This window comes from Mesoplodon mirus, assembly GCF_964341445.2.
Source record: "Mesoplodon mirus genome assembly, chromosome: 7".
NCBI lineage: Eukaryota > Metazoa > Chordata > Mammalia > Artiodactyla > Ziphiidae > Mesoplodon > Mesoplodon mirus.
Genome location: NC_138983.1, coordinates 54,095,481 through 54,116,913, shown reverse-complemented (window position 1 = coordinate 54,116,913; position 21,433 = coordinate 54,095,481). Strand labels below are relative to the sequence as shown.

General features: G+C 37.1%; 1 protein-coding gene across 9 annotated transcripts in view; it reads left to right on the top strand.

Annotated features, from left to right (window-relative positions):
• The window catches only part of EMSY (EMSY transcriptional repressor, BRCA2 interacting), an 83,996-nt gene that overhangs the window by 28,142 nt on the left and 34,421 nt on the right, over nucleotides 1-21,433 (top strand). For all 9 annotated transcript variants that reach the window (XM_082626462.1, XM_082626463.1, XM_082626460.1 and 6 more), the window contains 3 exons: nucleotides 958-1,234; nucleotides 9,658-9,912; nucleotides 18,619-18,768. In XM_082626462.1, the coding sequence (XP_082482588.1) occupies nucleotides 958-1,234; nucleotides 9,658-9,912; nucleotides 18,619-18,768 (682 nt within the window). The remainder of the gene's footprint in view (nucleotides 1-957; nucleotides 1,235-9,657; nucleotides 9,913-18,618; nucleotides 18,769-21,433) is intronic.

Genomic DNA, 21,433 nt, shown 5'->3' with positions numbered 1-21,433 from the left:
CTAGTCAAGTATTTTGTAGGATGCCCCACTACTGCAATTTATCTCATGTTTTTCTCATGATTAGACTAAGGTTATGGGTTTTTGGAAGACCACAGAGATAAAGTGCCATTTTCGTCATAACATGTTGATATGCTATCAACAAGATCTTACATCACCTAATCCCCCATTACTTTGCTAAATCTGTCTCCTACTGCTGTCTACCTTATAAATTTCAGTCTCGTTCACTAGGGTCCTTGAGGTTTCTTGAACATACCAAGCTTGCTTCTGCCTCAGGGGCTTTGTGTTTGCTACTCCCTCTTCCATTGGATGCTCTTCCTCTAGGTAGCAACATGGATCAACCCCTACTTCTAGTTTCTGCTTAGTTGTCACCTTATCAGAGAGATCTTCATTGAACGTTTTATAAAAAATCATGCACCACTTCCATTTTCTTTTATTTCCTACCCTGCTTTATTGTCTCTTCCATTTATCTCTACATGACATATATTTACTTTTTTATTTGTTTATTGTTTTTCTCCCCTTACTGGAATGTAGCTCCATGAAAGTAAGAACTTTGTCTGTTTTGTTCATTCCACTATCCTCAGCCTCTAGAACCATGCCTGGCACATAGTAGATGCTCAACAAATATTTATAAATGAATGACTATCCAAATTATTTTCTAGAAAAATTGTGCCAATTTATACTCCCTAAGAAGTATATTGAAATGCTTACTTTACTGGGTCTTGTACAGCATTGAATATTGTCTTTTAAAATGTTTGGTTGGTAAAAATTGTTTCTTTTAAATACATTTTGATGATTACTAGTAAAGGAGAGCTTTTGTATATTTTTAGTTATAAATTTCTTTTTCTTGAATTGCTTCATCATGTTTCATAAGCTATTTTTAAATTGTATATAACTGTGAGTCTGGATACATTAGTAGTATGGTAGGTACATGAAAATAACTTATTTTATCTTCCTTAGGTTATTATAGTGACCACATCACCAAGTTCAACCTTCGTGCCCAACATTCTCTCCAAATCCCATAACTATGCAGCAGTCACTAAGCTTGTACCAACATCAGTCATTGCTTCCACAACTCAGAAGCCACCAGTGGTTATAACTGCTTCACAGTCCTCCCTGGTCAGTAGTAGCAGCAGTGGCAGCAGCAGTTCTACACCATCACCTATTCCTAATACAGTTGCAGTGACAGCTGTGGTTTCTTCCACACCGTCTGTGGTCATGTCGACAGTAGCACAAGGTAAGTGGTAATTCATCAGGTAATTCTGTCCCTGTGTTTATGGGAAGTTCTTTCTTTTTAAATATTTTAATTTTATTGGATTATAATTGATTTATAGTGTGTTAGTTTCAGGTGTAGAGCAAAGTGATTCAGTTATACATATGCATATATTCATTCATTTTTAGATTCTTTTCTCATATAGGTTATCACAGAATATCACAGAGGTCCCTGTGCTGTACAGTAGGTCCTTGTTGGTTATCTATCTTATATATAGTAGTGTGTGTATGTTCATCCCAAGCTCCTGATTTATCCCTCCCTGCAACGTTTCACCTTTGGTAACCATAAGTTTGTTTTCGGTATCTGTAAGTCTTTTTCTGTTTTGTAAATAAGTTTGTTTGTATTTTTTTAAAAAATTAGATTCCACATGAGTGATATCATATGATATTTGTCTTTCTCTGCCTGACTTTACTCAGTATGAAAATCTCTAGATCCATCCATGTTGCTGCAAATGGCATTATTTCATTCTTCTTTATGGCTGAGTAATATTCCATTGTATATATGTACCACATCTTCTTTATCTATTCCTCTGTTGACGAATTTAGGTTGCATTTAGGTTGCTTCCATGTCTTGGCTCTTGTAAACAATGCTGCAGTGAACATTAGGGTGTGGGAATTTTGAAGAAGACTTCGTGGGTGTGTTTGTATGCTTTGGGTGTGAGGGTACCATCTGTTATATCAGAGATTACCACTTTCCCTCCCCTAGTTTGAGAATGTCAAGATAGTGGGTTACTCAGTTTCCTTATATTAATATCCTTACTCTGAGTTTTTTTTTTTTTTTCAAATGCACAGTACCTAGTCACCTAGACAATTATGTAGGTTAAATCTTGTCACCACAGATTTCAAAGGCATATACAAAGGCATATACAAATATCTGTAATATAATGAAATTTTTAAGTGAGGAACTTGAAATTATTTTACTGTAGGTTTTTTCAGAAGAAACATTAAATATACTGTCTACAACCTCTTCAAAGTAAGTTACCCAATGATAAGAAGTAGGGGGAAGAGGATGATTTCAAGGACATGCCATGCACCTTTTCTTCAGGCTTCTAAATTTTTCTCTATGGGAGGATGATGGAAAGTATTGAGAGGAACTGAGGCGGAACTGAAGGACGATTGCTGCTTCATAGCAGAGGAAAGGAAATGTGGAAACCTCAGTTCCATGTTAGCTTCAATCACTTGAGCTCTCTTCCGTATCTTTGTGTTCCTCTCACGTAAAGAGCGGATAGCACACTGTCGGAATTTTCTGTTTATGGTGTTGGTAAGTCTTAAGATGGGAACCAGAGGGAGCCATGTATGATACAGAAGTAATAGCCATGGTGTAGTCTTTCACAGGGAGCACAGGAGCAGTATAGAACAGTGTTTAGTATTCGTTTTCATTGAAGTTTACTTGCACAATATATAGCTTAAGATAGGCTGAGACTTGGACATATCCTAGTTTAGGAACTAGCGGTGATGCAGGTGCTCAAATAGGAAAACAGTGGTTTTCATAATTGCTTTAGTAATTTTAGTGTGTTCCATATAACTGTTAGCAAGGAAGAGGTTACATAGATGCAGATGCAGTCAGTATTCATTCATTCTGCAGGTCTAACTGGTAAGATGTGAGAGTATCTGTCCTTTTCTGCCTCCAATACCCATTTAATGTCTCAGTCAATGATAGGAAATAGTAGGCTTGAAATTTTCTTTTATTTGGTACCTTAAGTAATTTAAATAAACCATTCCAATCTTTCTGTTTGTGCAGCAGTAAACTACAACATAGTATTATTAAAAATAGAAATAATTTTTATATAGAAAATCTATATAAATGTTGGTTGCAAACATGATCCAAATTCACCATTTCAAAATTTCAAGGTGATGAGAGAAGGAAAGACCACCTGTTTCCTCACCTGACTGACCCCTGTATCAAAGTTACCATCCATTGATAGTTGTCGTTCCCTTCTAGTGCTCATCACACAGTTTGCCAAAGTGTTGCTGTACTAGAAGGATTACTGTTCTTCCAAGGAAATTGTTATTATTTGAGATAAGAGGGGTATTTCTCTTAGTTACTATTGAAATATTTTTAAGCAAAATGAATATTCCATGCTTCTGTTTTTCATTCTTATGTTTCTCCAACTATCTTCTGAATCTCTTGGGAACTTATGACTTCCCTATTTTCTCTTTGCTTCTTAGCATCCTATATCTCTTTGAGTCCTACGTCATTTTAGGGGAGCTAGACATCTCAAAATTTCTCATAAATTCAATACAGCATGAAAGATGTAAAAGTAAACTATCCGAATGTAGATACTCAAGGAAACTATATGATTATTTTGGGTTTTTGTTTGAGATATTTAATTTAGATATAAGTGCTAAGGAAATTAAGGCATTTTCTTTTAAAAAGGTAAATGTTAGTGGAAGTGCTAATATATAAACTGCAGTTGTGATTCTGACTGCAGGGCTTCTTTAGCAGCTCTTGTGTGGGTGCCTAGGGGACAAGGACATTCAGTGTCTGCTTCTGTTGGGGACTAGAGACAGACTGTTTTAGATCTGATGTATCTGTCTCTGGTTAGTCTTATAGGGGCAGCTGGTCATAGAGGGGGAAGAGTCTTAGTAGCAATAACTTCGTGGCTGACTCCATGTTTGTAAGTCTAGAGATGGTTCCAGAGGTAGGGAGTAGGGGGATTGTGTATGGTTGGCTCATACAGGAAGTCTTAAATTCTACCAATTAGAATGTTTATTCTGAATTGGTCATCCACGAAACAGGATAACTGAAATTTTCTTTATTATGGAAAATGCCAAACACATAAGTGGATAGAATAGTAAAATGAACCCTCATTGTACCCATTACCCAGCTTGAAGGATGAGCAACACATCGTCAGTCTTGTTTCATCTGTACCTGCTGTTTTCCTCTACACATGATGTGTAGAAGCAAATCCCAAATATCATATAATTTCAGTTATAAATACTTCAGTATGTATCACAACTCACAATACCACTATCACATCTAGAATTTTAAACAATTTCTTCATATAATAAAATATTTAGTTAGTATCCAAATTTCCTTGATCATGTCAAAAAAAATTTTTTAAAGTAAGATCTAAATAAGGTCCACACATTGATTGATACGGTTATATCTTTTTTAACTCATGGGTCCCTCTTCTGTTTTTTTCTTTTCTTTTCAAATTATTTGTTGAAGAAATCAGTCATTTTTCCTGAGAGTTTCCCGTAGTCTGGGTTTTGCTGATTTTAATTCCCATGGTTTAACAAGTTCTCCTATTTATTATTTTTTATTAAATTTATTTATTTTATTTTTGGCTGCATTGGGTCTTTGTTGCTGCGCACGGGCTTTTCTCTGGTTGTGGCGAGTGGGGGCTACTCTTCCTTGAGGTGCACAGGCTTCTCTTGTTGTGGAGCACGGGCTCTAGGCATGGGGCTTCAGTAGTTGTGGCTCACGGGCTCTAGAGCGCAGGCTCAGTAGTTGTGGCACACGGGCTTAGTTGCGCCAAGGCATGTGGGATCTTCCCGGGCCAGGGCTCGAACCCATGTCCCCTCTATTGGCAGGCGGATTCTTAACCGCTGTGCCACCAGGGAAGCCCCTCTCCTGTTTATATTTCCATAAAACTGGTAGTTAAATCAAGAAACTTGATCAGATTCAAGTCTGATTGTTTTTGGAGATATGGGGAATGAACGTTCGATAAGTGGTATTCCTGATGTATACCTATAAGTGTATTTAAGTGTACTTCCTGTGCATCATTTTAGGAGGCACATGTCTGGTCTCTAATGATATTAACATTAATCGGTAGATATAAGTATTACCAAGTGTTTTTATAGCTATTGGTAATCTTTCCCTAGCTCATGATTTTATTGGTAGTTGCAAAATGAATTTTATCTTCATTTTCTTCATTTATTAGCTGGAGTTCTTAAAGAACTTTAACTTACTACCATGGGTTATCCTGAGGTACAGTTCATATAGGAATTATTTCCGCTTATTTATATGTTTTCAGATAATAAGATGGTTCAGTGACCAATAAGATTTTTGTTCCCCATATCATTAAGATTTCTGATGTCTGTCAATCCATCACAAATATTCTTTTGGTGCTCAAGTTGTCCAATCTGTTGCAGTGGGAGCCTCTTCAAGTTGGCTTCTAAATTCTTTTGACACAATCACAAAAGACAAATTGATCAAATTTTCCTTTTTTGGGCGGTGTCTATTTGTAGTATCAGTTATTGAGAGGAGTGTAAAAACCTCCAGCTGTAATTGTGGGTTTGTACATTCTTCACTTTGTCAGTTGTTGTCACACGTATTTTGAGCTCTGTTATTAGGTGCATGCATGTTTAGGATTGTTGTATATTCTTGATGAATTGACTTCCTTTTTATTATAAAACATTGCTCTTTTTCTCTGGCAGTACTCCTTATTTTGGTGTTTACCTTTTCTGATATTAATGTAGCTACTCCAACTTTCTTATAATTAGGGTTTGCATCATATTTTTCATCTGTTTACTTTTACCCCATCTGTGCCTTTGTATTTAAAATACATCTCTTATGAACATTGTATAGTCAGGGCTTACTTTTTTATCCATTCTGACCATCTTTGCCTTTTAATTGAAGTGTTTATTAGTCCATTTATATTCGACATAATTATCAATATGATTGAGTTTATGTCTACTATCTTAATAATTGTTTTTTATTTGTTTTCTGTATTCTTTGCTTTCTTTTCTCCCATTTTACTGTCTTCGTTTGGATTTATTGAGTTTTTTAAGAAAAAGGATTCTATTTTATCTCTTACATTGGCTTATTAGCTCTACTTTTTTTTTTTCTTTTTTAATAATTGCTTAGGGTAGGGTTCTCCTCCTCCACATATGGACATTTTGGACCAGATAATTTTTTGTTGTGAGGGGCTGACTTGTGCATTATAGGATGTTCAGCAGCATTCCTGGCTTTTACCTACTAGGTACCAGTAGCACGCCCTCCTGTCATGACAATAAAAAATGTCTAGTGATTGCCAAATATCCAGGGGCAAAGGGGAGAGCACAATTGCCCTGGTTAAGAACTCAGCTCTAGAGCTTACATTATACATTGTAAATTGTAACAGTCTGTCTTCAACTTCCCATATTGTGTTAGAATCTTTGAATAATACACTTCTATTTCTATTTCCGCTCTCTCATCTTTGCACTCCAGTTATCATACATTTTAATTATATATATCATAAACCCCACATTGTATTGTTACTGCTTTTGCTTTAAGCAGTCAATTTTCTTTTAAAGAAATTACAGAAAGGTGGGGGGGAATCTTTTATATTTACCAACCTCATGTACTTTTCCTACTCTAGTCCTTGGTGTAGCCATTTCTCTAAGGAGCCCTGATTCATTTTAGTGGAAAGTGATAATTAGAAGAAAATTTGGGTGCTAGATACGCTCATTGCTAGTGTGTGTGTGTGTGTGTTTGTGTGTGTCTGCATGTAGATTTATACACACACTCATGTATATACATCTATATTTATTTCTATATGTTGAAAACTTTTGGGTCCATACTGATATGTCCAATTTCAAACTCTGCTTGTTAATTCTAGTTTTCTCCCTTCTTCTTCAAAAACCTAGCTTCCATTATCTTTCATATACTTACTTATTTTATCAGTTCCCCGCTCTATAACCAATCTGTCATTGTTGCTGCTGTTGCCTCTACCTTCAAGCAGATACCTTCCTCATTCCACTCAGGTTCTGACATTTTGCAGACTTCTACTTCACTCCACCTGAGTTCTGACACTTTACCCATGTCACCCTTTTGCATGATGTCTTTCTCACCCTGCTCAATTCTGACACCTGTGCCAGGCCACCCTCCTACCCAGAAGTCTTCTTCACCCAGTTTGGACTCTGATCCCACCCCTTCCTGTGGACATCCTGTTCAAGCTTTGAGACCCTGTGCTAGGTGGCTCACATTCATGGAACCCCTCTTTATCCTACTTGAGTTCTAACTCTATATGTGGGACTGTACCCTGAGCTCCCACAGCATGTACTCCCTCCTCAGCCTACTTGGACTCTGACTCCCATGCTCAGTCAGTCTCTGCAGTGGGTTCCAACACCCCATGCTTAGCCATTATTCTGCTTAGCCATCTAGTTGTCCATTGTGCTTTGCAGCATCTGATGGCTTTAGCGCTAAATTTTTGTGAATCGAAGAGCAAAAGGAAGAAGAAGGGGGCTTTTTATTTGTTAAAACAAAAATAACATTTATTACAATTTGTAATGATAGATTTGTGTGATCATTTGATTGTCTTCTCTAACCTTCCTGAAGGTAGGGACTGTTTCATGGATATAAGAGTTTCCCAAGGATACAGCATAAAGTATATGCTCAGTAAGTTTTTATTGAATGAATAAATATCTGAAGGAATTAAGTACTTTAATAAGATCACGCAGCTATTATGAGTTTATGTGTTGAAGACATAATTTTTTTTTTTCTTTCGGTACGCGGGCCTCTCACTGTTGTGGCCTCTCCTGTTGCGGAGCACAGGCTCCGGACACGCAGGCTCAGTGGCCATGGCTCATGGGCCTAGCCGCTCCGCGGCATGTGGGATCTTCCCAGACCGGGGCACGAACCCGTGTCCCCTGCATCGGCAGGTGGACTCTCAACCACTGTGCCACCAGGGAAGCCCTGAAGACATAATTTGAACACAGTTCTCTGATTCTGAAGTCACCCTGACTGCCTTTACATTAGATACTTTTCCTATATAAAAGGATATAGAAAACGTAGATTAGTTAGGGAGTTACTCATGTGCACAGTTTACCTCAATTAATACAAGAGTTCATTATGAATGCAATATAAAGGTTAAAGTTTTCAAATAGTTTAAAAATAGTGTCTTTTACTTGAGTAGCACTTTATATTCATTAAGTTATAAAATGTTGGTACTGAAAAGGGTTCCAGAGATAATCTAGTTCAGTACAACTAAGCAGTATAACATACACATGTCACCAAGATCCTAGCATTCAGGGAGGGATGGGAGTGGGCAAGGCAGGAGAATGTGTAAGTAATGTGAGTAAGCCCTCCAGGTGATTCTGACTACATGTTTCTTTTGTCTTCTCTCAAATTAACTATTCCTCAATTTATGATTTTACCTGATACATATAGCAACCCTTAGAGAATTATAGGGCAAGGAAAATTCAACATATGGGGAACCTGAGAGAGTCAGGGTGACTTCTCAAGTCTTCTTCTTCATTTTATTCTCCAGAAACATTTTACATAAAAATGTGATATTATTTAAAATTTTTTCTGTAATACAATGTAAATGTCATAGTGGGGCTGTGGTGGAGGAAGGAGTGAAATAGCCTATTTGATAATTGGAACTTGGTAATTAGGCCATCAAATTATCAGTTTCTTTTCATTGTTTTATCAGTGCTCAAAAAGTTGATACGGAGAGTTATATTCTAGGTTCTTTCTGTGAGGAGTATTAATTTAGTTACAGATAATAGTCCTATTGTGTTGTTGATGAATTATAAGATTACTGATGAAAAATCTTGGAGAGGGAAGAATTTCTGTCAGACTTACACATCTTTACTGAAAATTATTGGTATTTGCTACCTACACATGCTTGCTAATATTAGTATTGCATTGAAAAGAAGTGTCTTAAAACCTTGTATCACGAGAATTTTTTTGCTGTGGATATATTGAGTAGTATGCCCACTTGTAACTTTTCACATGATTATTTAATGACCCAGTTCTCAAGAAATGATTTTATTTATAGATTACTGGAAATGAGACATAGAAAAGCTGTTGTTCTTTGCCATGCTGAATAATTCAAAAGGTGAATGTTTCAGTGTGAATTATTTTGTCTAATGCTATGTTTAAATTGACTCATTAGAACCTGAAAAGTAATATTCGAAAAACTGTATTACAAATAAGATTCAAAACCTAGTTTGCTTTGTTCTTTTTTTTTTTTAAACATCTTTATTGGAGTATAATTGCTTTACATTGTTGTTAGTTGCTGCTGTATAACAAAGTGAATCAGCTATACGTATACATATATCCCCATATCCCCTCCTTCTTGCGTCTCCCTCCCACCCTCCCTATCCCACCCATGTTCTTTTATTCACATTGAGAACCTATGTTTTTAAAGAGAAAAACCTATTGAGAGACATGTGTGAGAACATCCTGCCTGATACTTTGTTTCTTTTGTTTTGACTCTTCACCAAGGGAAAATCAGTTAGTTTTTTGAGTGTTAGAGCAATGATGCCTCCCTTGCAAAGTTTGAGGACTAAATATAAAATATGTAAAATACCATAGACATTATATCTGACACTAGGTGCTTAATAATCATTATTTTTGTTGACTTACCTAGTTTTAAACTATTACTTACTACAATAACCAGAAGTAGCTTTAATTATGTTTTACTATTAAATGTTCTAATCCTTACTCTTCTATAGGTGTATCTACATCAGCAATCAAAATGGCATCAACCAGACTTCCTTCTCCCAAAAGCTTAGTGGGTGCCCCAACTCAGATTCTTGCACAGTTTCCTAAACAGCATCAACAGTCTCCTAAGCAGCAGTTACATCAAGTACAGCAACAGACACAGCAACAGGTGGCCCAGCCTTCTCCAGTATCTCATCAGCAACAGCCTCAGCAGTCTCCTTTGCCACCTGGTATCAAGCCTACCATTCAAATCAAACAGGAGTCAGGTAAATGGAAAATGTTTCAGGAGATGGTAATTCTTCCCCAGTCACCAGTTCTCTGAAGATTGTGATATATATTTGGATTCACTTCCACATACAGTTTCCTCAAGCATTAGAGTTTTAATTCCAAAATATATTTTGAGACCCTCCTGTTGGAAATACTTACATAGAGAGAACTGGTTCTTGGGAATAGAGAAGGGAGAAAAAGCTGTTTGCACAGCAGGAAGAGGTTTTTTTCAGTGAACTCTCAGAAGAGATAAAGGAAACAAACCCAGACTTTAGAACTATACTTTGGAGCCCATTGGGGTTATGGGAAGTGAGCAGTGGAAAAATTAGTCTGGGGAGTCTTGTGTTAGAGGCCATATTGTGAATCTGGCATAAATTTGTCATGGGCAGAGGTGCTAAGGTTAAAAGACATTGTGTACAGTGAAGAAGTTTGTGGTATAACAATTTAACAGTTTATTGAAAGCATCTCTAGCACAGTGGGAACACAGGGGTAGGAGGCAATTACTCTTAAGTTATCGAATCATAAAAGTATTGAATAGAAAGGCAGGTAGGATGGAGGCTTAGATACAGGGAGACGAAGAAGCCTCTTAACGTACTTAATATCTTTAAGAAAAGAAAATGGATTTTTTTCCTCCACTGAAGCTGGATTTTATTTGGTGATAGAAAAGGACGTTGGGAGATGCTGACATTTTCAGTTTTTTGTTTGTTTTATTTTATTTTATTTATTTGTTTGTTTATTTATTTATGGCTGTGTTGAATCTTTGTTGCCGTGCGCAGGCTTTCTCTAGTTGCGTCGAGTGGGGGCTACTCTTTGTTGTGGTGTGTGGGCTTCTCATTGCGGTGGCTACTTTTTGTTGTGGAGCATGGGCTCTAGGTGCACAGGCTTCAGTAGTTGTGGCATGTGGGCTCAGTAGTTGTGGTGCACAGGCTTAGTTGCTCCACGGAATGTGGGAGCTTCCTGGACCAGGGATCGAACCCATGTCCCCTGCGTTGGTAGGTGGATTCTTAACCACTGCACCACCAGGGAAGTCCCTTGTTTTATTTTTATTTTATTTTATTTTATTTTTTTGTGGTACGCGGGCCTCTCACTGTTGTGGCCTCTCCCGTTGCGGAGCACAGGCTCCGGATGCGCAGGCTCAGCGGCCACGGCTCACGGGCCCAGCCGCTCTGCGGCATGTGCGATCCTCCTGGACCGGGGCGCAAACCCGTGTTCCCTGCATCGGCAGGCGGACTCTCAACCACTGCGCCACCAGGGAAGACCTGTTTTATTTTTTGATAGGAACATTTTATTATTATTTTTTGAGATGTAATTGACACATAACCTTGGATTAGTTTTAGGTGTAACATAATGATTTGATATATGTATCTATTGCAAAATAATTACCACAATAAGTTAGCATCTATTACCACAACAGTTACAATTTTTTTTCTTGTGATGAGAACTTTTAAGATTTACTCTCTTAGCAACTTTCAAATATACAATGCAGTATTGTTAACTATAGTCATCATGCTGGACATTATTACATCCCCAGCACTTATTTATCTTATAACTGGAAGTTTGTACCATTTCACCACTGCCTCATACCTAGTATGAGGTATGGATAGTAATGAATTGATAGACATAGGGAAATTGGTCTATAGTTTTCTCTTTTTTTTTTGCGTTACGGGGGCCTCTCACTGTTGTGGCCTCTCCCGTTGCGGGGCACAGGCTCCGGACGCGCAGGCCCAGCGGCCATGGCTCACGGGCCCAGCTGCTCCGCGGCATGTGGGATCCTCCCAGACCGGGGCTCGAACCCGTGTTCCCTGCATTGGCAGGCGGACTCTCAACCACTGCGCCACCAGGGAAGCCCCTATAGTTTTCTCTTTGCCTGTAGTCTCTGTCAGGCTTTAGTTTCAATGGTATGTGTGCTTCCAAGAAAGAACTGTAAAGTTTTCCTTTTTAAAACACTCTGGAATTTTTTCTATTAAAGGACAGCTTTATTGAGATATAATTCACGTACCATTCAATTAACTGATTTAAAGTGTATAGTTCAGTGGTAGGTAGTATATTCACAGATATGTGCAACCATCACTACAGTTGATTTTAGAACATTTTCATCAATTCCAAAAGAAACCCTGTACCATTTAGCTATCACTCCCTACTCACCATGACAACCTCTCCAGCCCTAAGCAACCACTAATCTACTTTCTGTCTATAGATTTCTATATTCTGGATTTTTATGTGAATGGAATCATATAATATGTGATCTTTTGTGACTGGCTTCTTTTACTTAACAATGTTTAAGGTTCATCCATGAAGTAGCATGTATTAGTACTTCATTCCTCCTTATGGCCAAATAATAATTCACATTTTGTTTATCCACCTGTCCATTGATAACACTTGCTAGTCTCTGACATTTTGATTCTAGCCATCCCAGTTTGTGTGAAGTGGCATTTCATTGTGGTTTTGATTTGCATTTCTCTGATGACTAATGATGTTGACCATCTTTTCATATGCTTATTGGCCCTTTATATATCTTCCTTGGAGAAATATCTATTTATATCCTTTGCCACTTTTAAATTATTTGTCTTTTTATCATTGAATTGTATGAGGTTTTTTTTTTTTTACTATACATATTTTAGATATTAAACCTTTATCAGGTACATAAATTACAAATATTTCCTCCCATTCTGTGGGTTGTCTTTTCACTTTCTTGATGATGTCCTTTGAAACACAAACATGTTTAATTTTGGTAATGTACAATTTATTTTTTCTTTTGTTGCTTGTGCTTTTGGTATTGTATTTAAGAATCTTTTGCCAAATCCCAGGTTATAAAGATTTATCCTTATTTTTTCCCTAAGAGATTGATAATTTTGCCTCTTAAATTTAGGTCTTTGAACTATTTTGATTAATTTTGTTATGGTGTGAAATAAGGATCCCACTTCATTCTTTCACACATGGCTCTTCAATTGTCCCAATACCATTTGTTAAAAAGACTGTCTTCCCCCCTCATTGAATGGTCTTGACACCCTTGTTGAAAATCCACTGAGCACATGTATGACTTTATTTCTGGATTCTCAATTCTGTTCCATTATATGTCTATTTGTATGCTGATTTGATTACCATTGATTTACATTGTTTTGATCAGGAAGTGTGAGTATTCCTGTTTTGTTCTTTTTCAAAAGATAGTTTTGGCTATTCTGGGTCCCTTGCAATTCTGTATGAATTTTGGAATCAGCTTGTCAATTTCTACAAAGAAATCAGCTGAGAATCTCATGGGGTTTGCATTGAATCTGTAGATCAGTTGAGGAGTATTACCATCTTTATGATGTTAAATATTCTGATCCATGAACATGGGATTTTTTGTGTTTATTTAGATCTTTAATTTCTTTCAACAGTGTTGAAATGTGTGGTTCTTAGTGTATAAATTTTACACTTTTTTTGTTAATTTATTTCTAAGTATTTTATTTTTGTAGCTGTTGTAAGTGGAACTGTTAATTTCATATTTTGGATTACTCATTGCTAATGTATAGAGATGCAAGTGACTTTTTGTTGATTTTGTACCTGCAATTTAGCTGAACTCACTTTTTAGTTCTAATAGTTTATAGTGAATTCCTTAGGATTTTCTATATAAAAGATCAAATCATCTGCAAAGAGAGATAATTTCTGTTACAGTCTGGATGCCTTGTATTTCTTTTCTTGCCTAATTTCCCTGACTAGAACCTCTGGTAAAATGTTGAATATAACTGGCAAGAGTGGATATCATTGTTTTGTTTCTTGTTCCTTCTATTCATAGAACTTCTTTGAGTGTCTGTTGTAAGGTGGTCTGCTAGCAACAAACTCTCTCCGTTTTTGTTTATCTGGTAAAGACTATTTCATCTGCATTTTTTGAAAGATAGCCTTGCTGGATATCGAATTCTTGGTTGACAGGTTTTCTTTGAGCACTTTGAATTCGTTATTCTACTGCCCGCTGGTCTCCATTGTTTCCATTGAAAAGTCAGTTGCTAACCTTAGTGAAATCCCCTTGTAAATGGAAATTTTGTTCTCTCGATGGTCTCAGGATTTTCTCCTTGTCTTTGACTTTCAGCATTTTTAGTATGATGTGCCTGTTTGTGGTTCTCTTTATATTTATCTTCTTCAGTGTTTGTCTAGCTTCCTGGATGTGTAAGTTATTGCTTTTCAATACATATGGAACATTTTTGGCCATTACTTCTTTGAATACTTCTTTTTCTCTTTTCTCTCTGTTCCTTTTTGTAGTTACATTGCATATGTTGTGTACTTAATAGTGTTCCACATTTCTGTTCATTTTCTTCATTCTTTTTTCTTTCCATTCTTCAGCTTGCATAATCTCTAATTGATCTGTCTTTAAATTTGCTAATTCTTTCTTCTGCCAGTTCAAATCTGTTCTTGAGCCCTTCTGGTGAATTTTTTATTTCAGTTATTGTACTTTTCAACTCTGCATTTTCCATTTGGTTCTTTTTTCTCATTTCTATTGCTTAATTAATATTCTCTATTTGATGCAACTTTGTCATCATACCCTCTTTTACTTCTGTAATCATGCTTCCCTCTAGTTCTGTGAACATATGTGTAATGGCTATTTTGAAGTGCTTTTCTTGTTGTTAAGTCTGACATCTGGTTGCTCTCACAGTTTCCATTGCCTGCTTTTTTTCCACTGTGTGGGTCATATTTTCATGTTTCTTTGCAAGTTTTTGTTGGAAACTGGACATTTTAGATATTTACATTGATGTTTTAGATATTAGATATATAGATATTAGACATTATATATTGTAGCTGGGTACTGATCTTCTTGTACCCCCACCCCTGATTTGTTATTGCTACTGACATGATTCTTTGTTGTTTAGTGACTAGATCAATTATTTTGCTGAAGTTAAGCCTCTGCTGTTGTTCCTCAGGGAGGTACAGCTCTGGGTATGCCCAGGCCTTCTGAGGTGACAGTGATATTGGTATGGCTTTTTCCTCTTTTCCTGACCACACCCAGCTGTTAAACTCCACTAACTGATTGCTCTGTTTTTTTCAACAATTCTTGGAGCATAAGTTGCTCTATGAACTCATCCAAATTGTGGCTTCTTTGAAGGAATAATCTCAAAGGTCCATTTTTGATATTTGTTCTGACCAAAGGAATGTTCCTCTCAGCTTCCTTACTATTCAGTTCTGTCCTGCAAACTATCTGGCCTATAGTCTAGAAGGTATCTTAATTAAATCCATGATTCTCCTTCTAGTTGCCTTTCATCACATCCTCCACTGTTTTTGAGAGCACCCTTAGGCTTGAACTTCTCCATGCTCTGTTACATATGAAGTCAGTTCCTCTGGGAAGAGGCTAAGAGCTATCTGTTTCAGGACATGTTTTTATCTCCAGGCGGCTCTGGAGCTCTGGGGGTAGGGTCAATGGCAGACTTCTCTCTGAATGATACCCCTGCTCTAGGAGCTGAGCACTCAGTAAAGGCAAGTGTGGGAGGTTGGGCAAGCAGCCTGAAATCCTCTCAGCTTGCTTCCCCTGGTTGGTGGAGCCACTCCCTCACAAGCCAGGGCAGTGGTGGTCAGGACCCCAGTATTCTCAGAGGCTCTGTGCCCAAGGTAGAGCCTTTGTTCCATGAACTGGGGGCTGGGCAGAAGAAGGGAGTACCCACCTATTGACTGCAGTTGCCTGGGACTTAAAACAGGTGCCTGGGAGCAGAAAGAGATAAGCTGAAGTTCTTCTGCTCCTCAGAAGAAAGCCCTCCAACTGGGAGCTGGAGTAGGAGGAAACCCTGTGTTCTTGACTGCAGCAGCAGTCTGGAGAGCAGTCCTTACTTCACCTGTAGGGAGGGAGGAGGAACAGGTGTTAGTTTAAATGTCATAGATGTCACTGTTATTAGCAAATATTTCTGTGTGTTCTTTTTTTTTTTAAATTAATTAATTAATTTATTTGTGTTTGGCTGTGTTGGGTCTTCATTTCTGTGTGTGGGCTTTCTCTAGTTGCAGCGAGCGGGGGCCACTCTTCATCGCGGTGCGTGGGCCTCTCACTGTTGCGGCCTCTCTTGTTGCGGAGCACAAGCTCCAGACACGCAGGCTCAGTAGTTGTGGCTCACGGGCCTAGTTGCTCCGCGGCATGTGGGATCCTCCCAGACCAGGGCTCAAACCCACGTGCCCCGCATCGGCAGGCAGACCCTCAACCACTGCGCCACCAGGGAAGCCCTCTGTGTATTCTTGAATAGATGTTTCTTCATTTGGTGTTAGGACCATTTCCAGAGCTTTTCATTGGTTGTTTTTTTAAATCATTTTTGCCAGTTTCATTGGGTTAGCAGGTTAGCAGAGCTCCTTATGCTCTCTTGTCAGAAATCAATCTCTGGAATGGTTTTTGTTGTTGGTTTATTTTAAGTGGAGGTATAATTCACATATAACATTGTATTAGTTTGAGGTGTACAACATAATGATTTGATATATGCATATATTATGAAATGATTACCCCAATAAGTTTAATTAATGTCCATCACCACATAGTTACATTTTTTTTTTCTTGTGATGAGAGGAATGATTTTAAATACATTGGAGTTATTTTCTTTTTAAAGGACCGTAGAATTGTCCTGTGAAACTATCTGGGCCTGCTCTGTTGTGGGGGGAAGGGGGAGGATCTCTTAAAATTTTGTTTCAAGGAAACTTGTCTATTTATATATCTTTTTTGAGGTCAATTTTTGATAAATACTGTTGTTTTTTTTTTATGTTGGGGGTAGGAGTTTATTAATTAATTAATTTATTTTTGCTGTATTGGGTCTTCGCCTCTGTGCAAGGGCTTTCTCCAGTTGTGGCAAGTGGGGGCCACTCTTCATCGCGTTGCACGGGCCTCTCACCACCGCGGCCTCTCTTTTTGCAGAGCACAGGCTCCAGACGCGCAGGCTCAGTAGTTGTGGCTCACGGGCCCAGTTGCTCCGTGGCATGTGGGATCGTCCGAGACCAGGACTCGAACCCGTGTCCCCTGCATTAGCAGGCAGATTCTCAACCACTGCACCACCAGGGAAGCCCTAAATACTGTTTTTCTAGAAAATTATCCATTTGATCCAAATTTTCAACTTGTTTGTGTAGCACTAAGCAAAGTAGTGTCTTATGATTTCCTTAATTTTTTTCTCTGTGGTTATTTCTTCGGGGGTTTCTTTTTATGTACCTTAAGCATTATTGTAATTCATTAATAGATAATATTAGAAATCATTTTTTCCCTACAACTTCACAGTTTATGATTTATTGTAATCAGAATTTATTTATACAATAATAATACTTTATTTATTGAACTCTTGCTATGTATTAGGCACTTCACAACTGTGATGTAATTAATCTTCACATAGCCCTAGAAGGTATATACTAATAATATCTTTATTTTATAGATGAGAAAACTGAGTCATAGAGATTATTAAGTAATTTGCCTGGATGTCATAATCTTAACTTCTTTGTTGGCTACAAGTATTTTAAAATTATTTAAGGCTATTAAATAAATAAATTTGTTTGCTTCCTAATGTCTTAACCTAAATCACCATCCAAAAAAGTAATAAAAATTTTAGTTGTCTGCTGAAATGTATTCTATCCCATGAATTATTTCATTGAAGTTTAGTGGGGAAAAAGTGTTACCAAAAATTTCCTTCCTTAATTAACAATTATTAGTACTTAAATTTGTAGTTAACATGAGAGATTTCTTTTAAATGGACATCTTACATTTGAAAAGACAGTGTAACACTTATAACATTTAAATTAAAAATTTGAAAAATGTAAAAAATATCATAACATCACCACCCTAACATTTTAATTTTATTTTTATATACTGCCTTCAAGTTCTTGTCCACATATTTTATGTAGGTGCAATAATAGTGCATTCTTTACTTTTGACAAAGTGAGCTATTTAAATACTTTTAAAAGAAGCCAATTTAAAAATAAATGTTCAAAAAGAAAATGTTCTTGCTCTTTATAGTCTTAAGAGGTTAGAGAAATCTTTGGTAGAGTAGAGAATATATAAAAGCTACATTAATTTTTTTTATTGGAGTATAATTGCTTCATAATATTGTGTTAGTTTCTGCTATACAACGAAGTGAATCAGCTATATATATACATATATCCCCTCCCTTTTGGACCTCCTTCCCACCCCTCACCCCCACCCCCCAATCCTGCCCATCTAGGTCATCACAGAGCACCGAGCTGAGCTCCCTGTGCTATACAGCAGGTTCCCACCGGCTATCTATTTTACACATGGTAGTGTATATTTGTCAATCCTAATCTCCCAGTTCATCCCACCCTCCCCTTCCCACCCTGTGTCCACACACCTGTGTTCTCTACGTCTGCATCACTATTCCTGCCCTGCATTTATTTTTGACTTCTTATCCTAATCCTTTCATCCCAAGTATTTGCATGGAACACAGGTTATTTGTCTGTAAAAGTTCAGATCAATGGCTAATTTGGTTTGAAAGCTCTTATATGATGTGATCATAGACAAAAGAAAAATTGTTTTTCACTAAAACTTGTTAATAGCTTTTGTGGTATTTTAATTATATTTCTGAATGAGAGGAATTTGGGAAGATAGGAATTTGAGGAATAAAAGTTAAAAGAATATCTTTCATCAGTATGAACAAAAGCCTCTTTTTAGGCAAGACTCAGTAAATGTGTGTAACTGCTGCCCTCTTGGGTTGATACAAAGCACATGTTATTAAAAATAACTTGTACTGAGATTTATCTTTCTTCTTTCAAAGGTGTTAAAATCATCACACAACAAGTTCAACCAAGTAAAATCTTACCCAAACCAGTGACAGCAACTCTGCCCACCAGTAGCAATTCTCCTATTATGGTGGTTAGCAGTAATGGTGCAATTATGACAACTAAACTTGTAACCACTCCTACTGGTAAGTTTTCTTGAGCGTCAGTCCATTCATTCATCATACTTATTGAGTAATTTCTCTGTACTAGCAATATACTTGACATTGGGAATATAGAAATTAACGAGACAGTTCTTCAAAGAGGTCTTTCTTGACTCTTCCCTCCTCCCAACTGAAATTAGCTCTCTGCTATTATCATGGTCCTCTTCTTTTCCTTTATAACACATACTATAATTTCTAATTACTTAGCTACTTTTTGTCGATTTGTTTAATGTTATTCACCTTATTAGACCATGAGCTCCATGAGGATAAGGGACCTTGTCTGTTTTATTCACCATATATATGTAGAGCGAGTCTGTAAGTAGGTGTTTAGTCAGGATTTGTTGAGTGAATGAAAACACAGTCCCAGCCCGCAAGGATCTCACTCTGATGAGGTTGAGAATCTATATTACATTACAGTGTAGTAAGCATTACTCAGACTGAGAAAAGCATAGGATGCCATTTTATCCAGTTATGACAGCATCCAGGCTATGTCCAAGGAAGTGACAGTATAGAACATTTTAAATAGTACCCTTTGTGACCTTGAGCAATTTACTTTAATTCCTCTTAGTCTTTTCCATTGTCTATTTCAATGTGATCATAAAGTTATTGTAAGTGTTAAATCAGGTATGTAAAGTCCCCAACAGAGTGCTTAATAGCCATTACTATTAATTAATGTTAGAATTAGCCAGTACCATTATTTTAAATTTGTATAACTCTTACAAAACTTTTTGAAGAGGGCCAGATTTAGATAATAGAATCTAGAGTGTAAAATGATTCCTTTCTCAAGTTTATAAGCTATCATCTATTGGCCACTATATAGAAGTATATATAAGCATTACCCTTAATCTCCCTTAGGCTTTAATATCTTCATTTTCAGAGACAAAACAGAGGCTTATGTTAAGTAATATGCACAAGGCCACACAGCCAATAGAAGACAGGACTGGGATTTGAATCCAGATCTGTTTGACTCCCAAAACTGCTTTAAAAAAAAAACTGTGGTAAAACATAGATAACATGAAATTTACCATTTTCACCATTTTTAAGTGTACAGTTCATTGGCATTAAGTACATTTACATTGTTTTACAACCATTACAACCATCTAGCTCCAGAACTTTTTTTTTTTTTTTGTGGTACGCGGGCCTCTCACTGTTGTGGCCTCTCCCGTTGAGGAGCGCAGGCTCAGCGGCCATGGCTCACGGGCCTAGCCGCTTTGCAGCATGTGGGATCTTCCCGGACTGGGGCACAAACCCCTGTCCCCTGCACCGGCAGGCGGGCTCTCAACCACTGCGCCACCAGGGAAGCCCACTCCAGAACTTTTTACATCTTCCCAAACTGAAACTCTGTGCCCATTAAACAATAGCTCTGCATTCCCACCTTCCCCCAGTCCCTGGTAACTGCCATTCTACTTTCTGTCTTTTTGCAAAGCCTATGCTTTAAAAACACTGTTATTCTTGCATTAAATCTATCATTCTTCACCCAGAGCTTTTCTCCATTTAGTACAAAGATAGTAGTGTTATGTAGATATGATTCCTCATGTTAGGGAAAGGTAGTGAAAAATAATATTGTGTCTGTGCTTATGTATATATATTAGAATAAGTGTTTCTAATTTTAAAACAAAAGCTTAAGTTGGAATATTTTCCAGCTATTATTAACTAATTCAAACTATGTATCTTCATAGCATATTTATTTTGCACTAGATTTTTTTCTGATTTAGATGTATGTTTGTAATCAATTTAAAGTAATTCTACTTAATGTTCTTCCACTTCTCCCTTTTTTGGGTAGTGATTATATTTTAAAACGGTAAATACTAACTGGGTAAAACCATTTTGGGGAGGGGGTTGTTGAAATAGTTATCACAGTGACCCCTGAATCTAATTATCTTGAAAAAATTTTTTTTAGTTGAAGAAGGTGTTACCTGAGTTATCTTCATTCTCCCCAAAACTAACGGCTCTTAGGAACAGTGTTAGGAATTTAGGAACAGTGCTTAGGAATAGTGTTTCTGAGTTACCAGATCTGTGACAAACTGCAACAGGCTTATCTGGTTAATTTTTAATTCCTGTTTGGGAAAAGGAAAAAGTTCTAGAAGTAGTGGGGAAGAATGGAAAGTCCTTTGAGAGATATGAAGAAAAATATTCTAATGGGTCAGTTAAGAGGAAATATGTAAATAGTGAACTTTTTAGGCTAAGAAGAAATATTCCTGGTAACTCTTGGCAGCTTCAATTTTAATCTCTAGTAAAACGATGGAATAACTCTTTAAAAGATGGAAATATATTTAGAGGGTAGCAGAGTACAAAACAGTAAAAATTTATAAAATTTTAGGCAAACAATATCCTGCCTTATTTGCTGAGTGCTGCCGTTGGGTTTGGCACTGAGACGGCATTAAAACAGATGCAGAGACCTTGAAATCTATAACAGAAATATCTAAAATGCTCTGGCAGGAAAGATGATTAAATTTAAGTTTCTTTTGGCATCAAACTAGTGGAAGAAGGGAACAGACTTGGTTATACTTTTTCTTGGGGTTAGTAATTTGATGCAACACACCACAAAATTTTACGTGTAAAATTAATTCAAATTGAGTTGGCTATAGTTCTTGCTATGTGCATTGAAAACTGGCTATAAATTGTTACTTAATGGCTTGACACCTTGAAA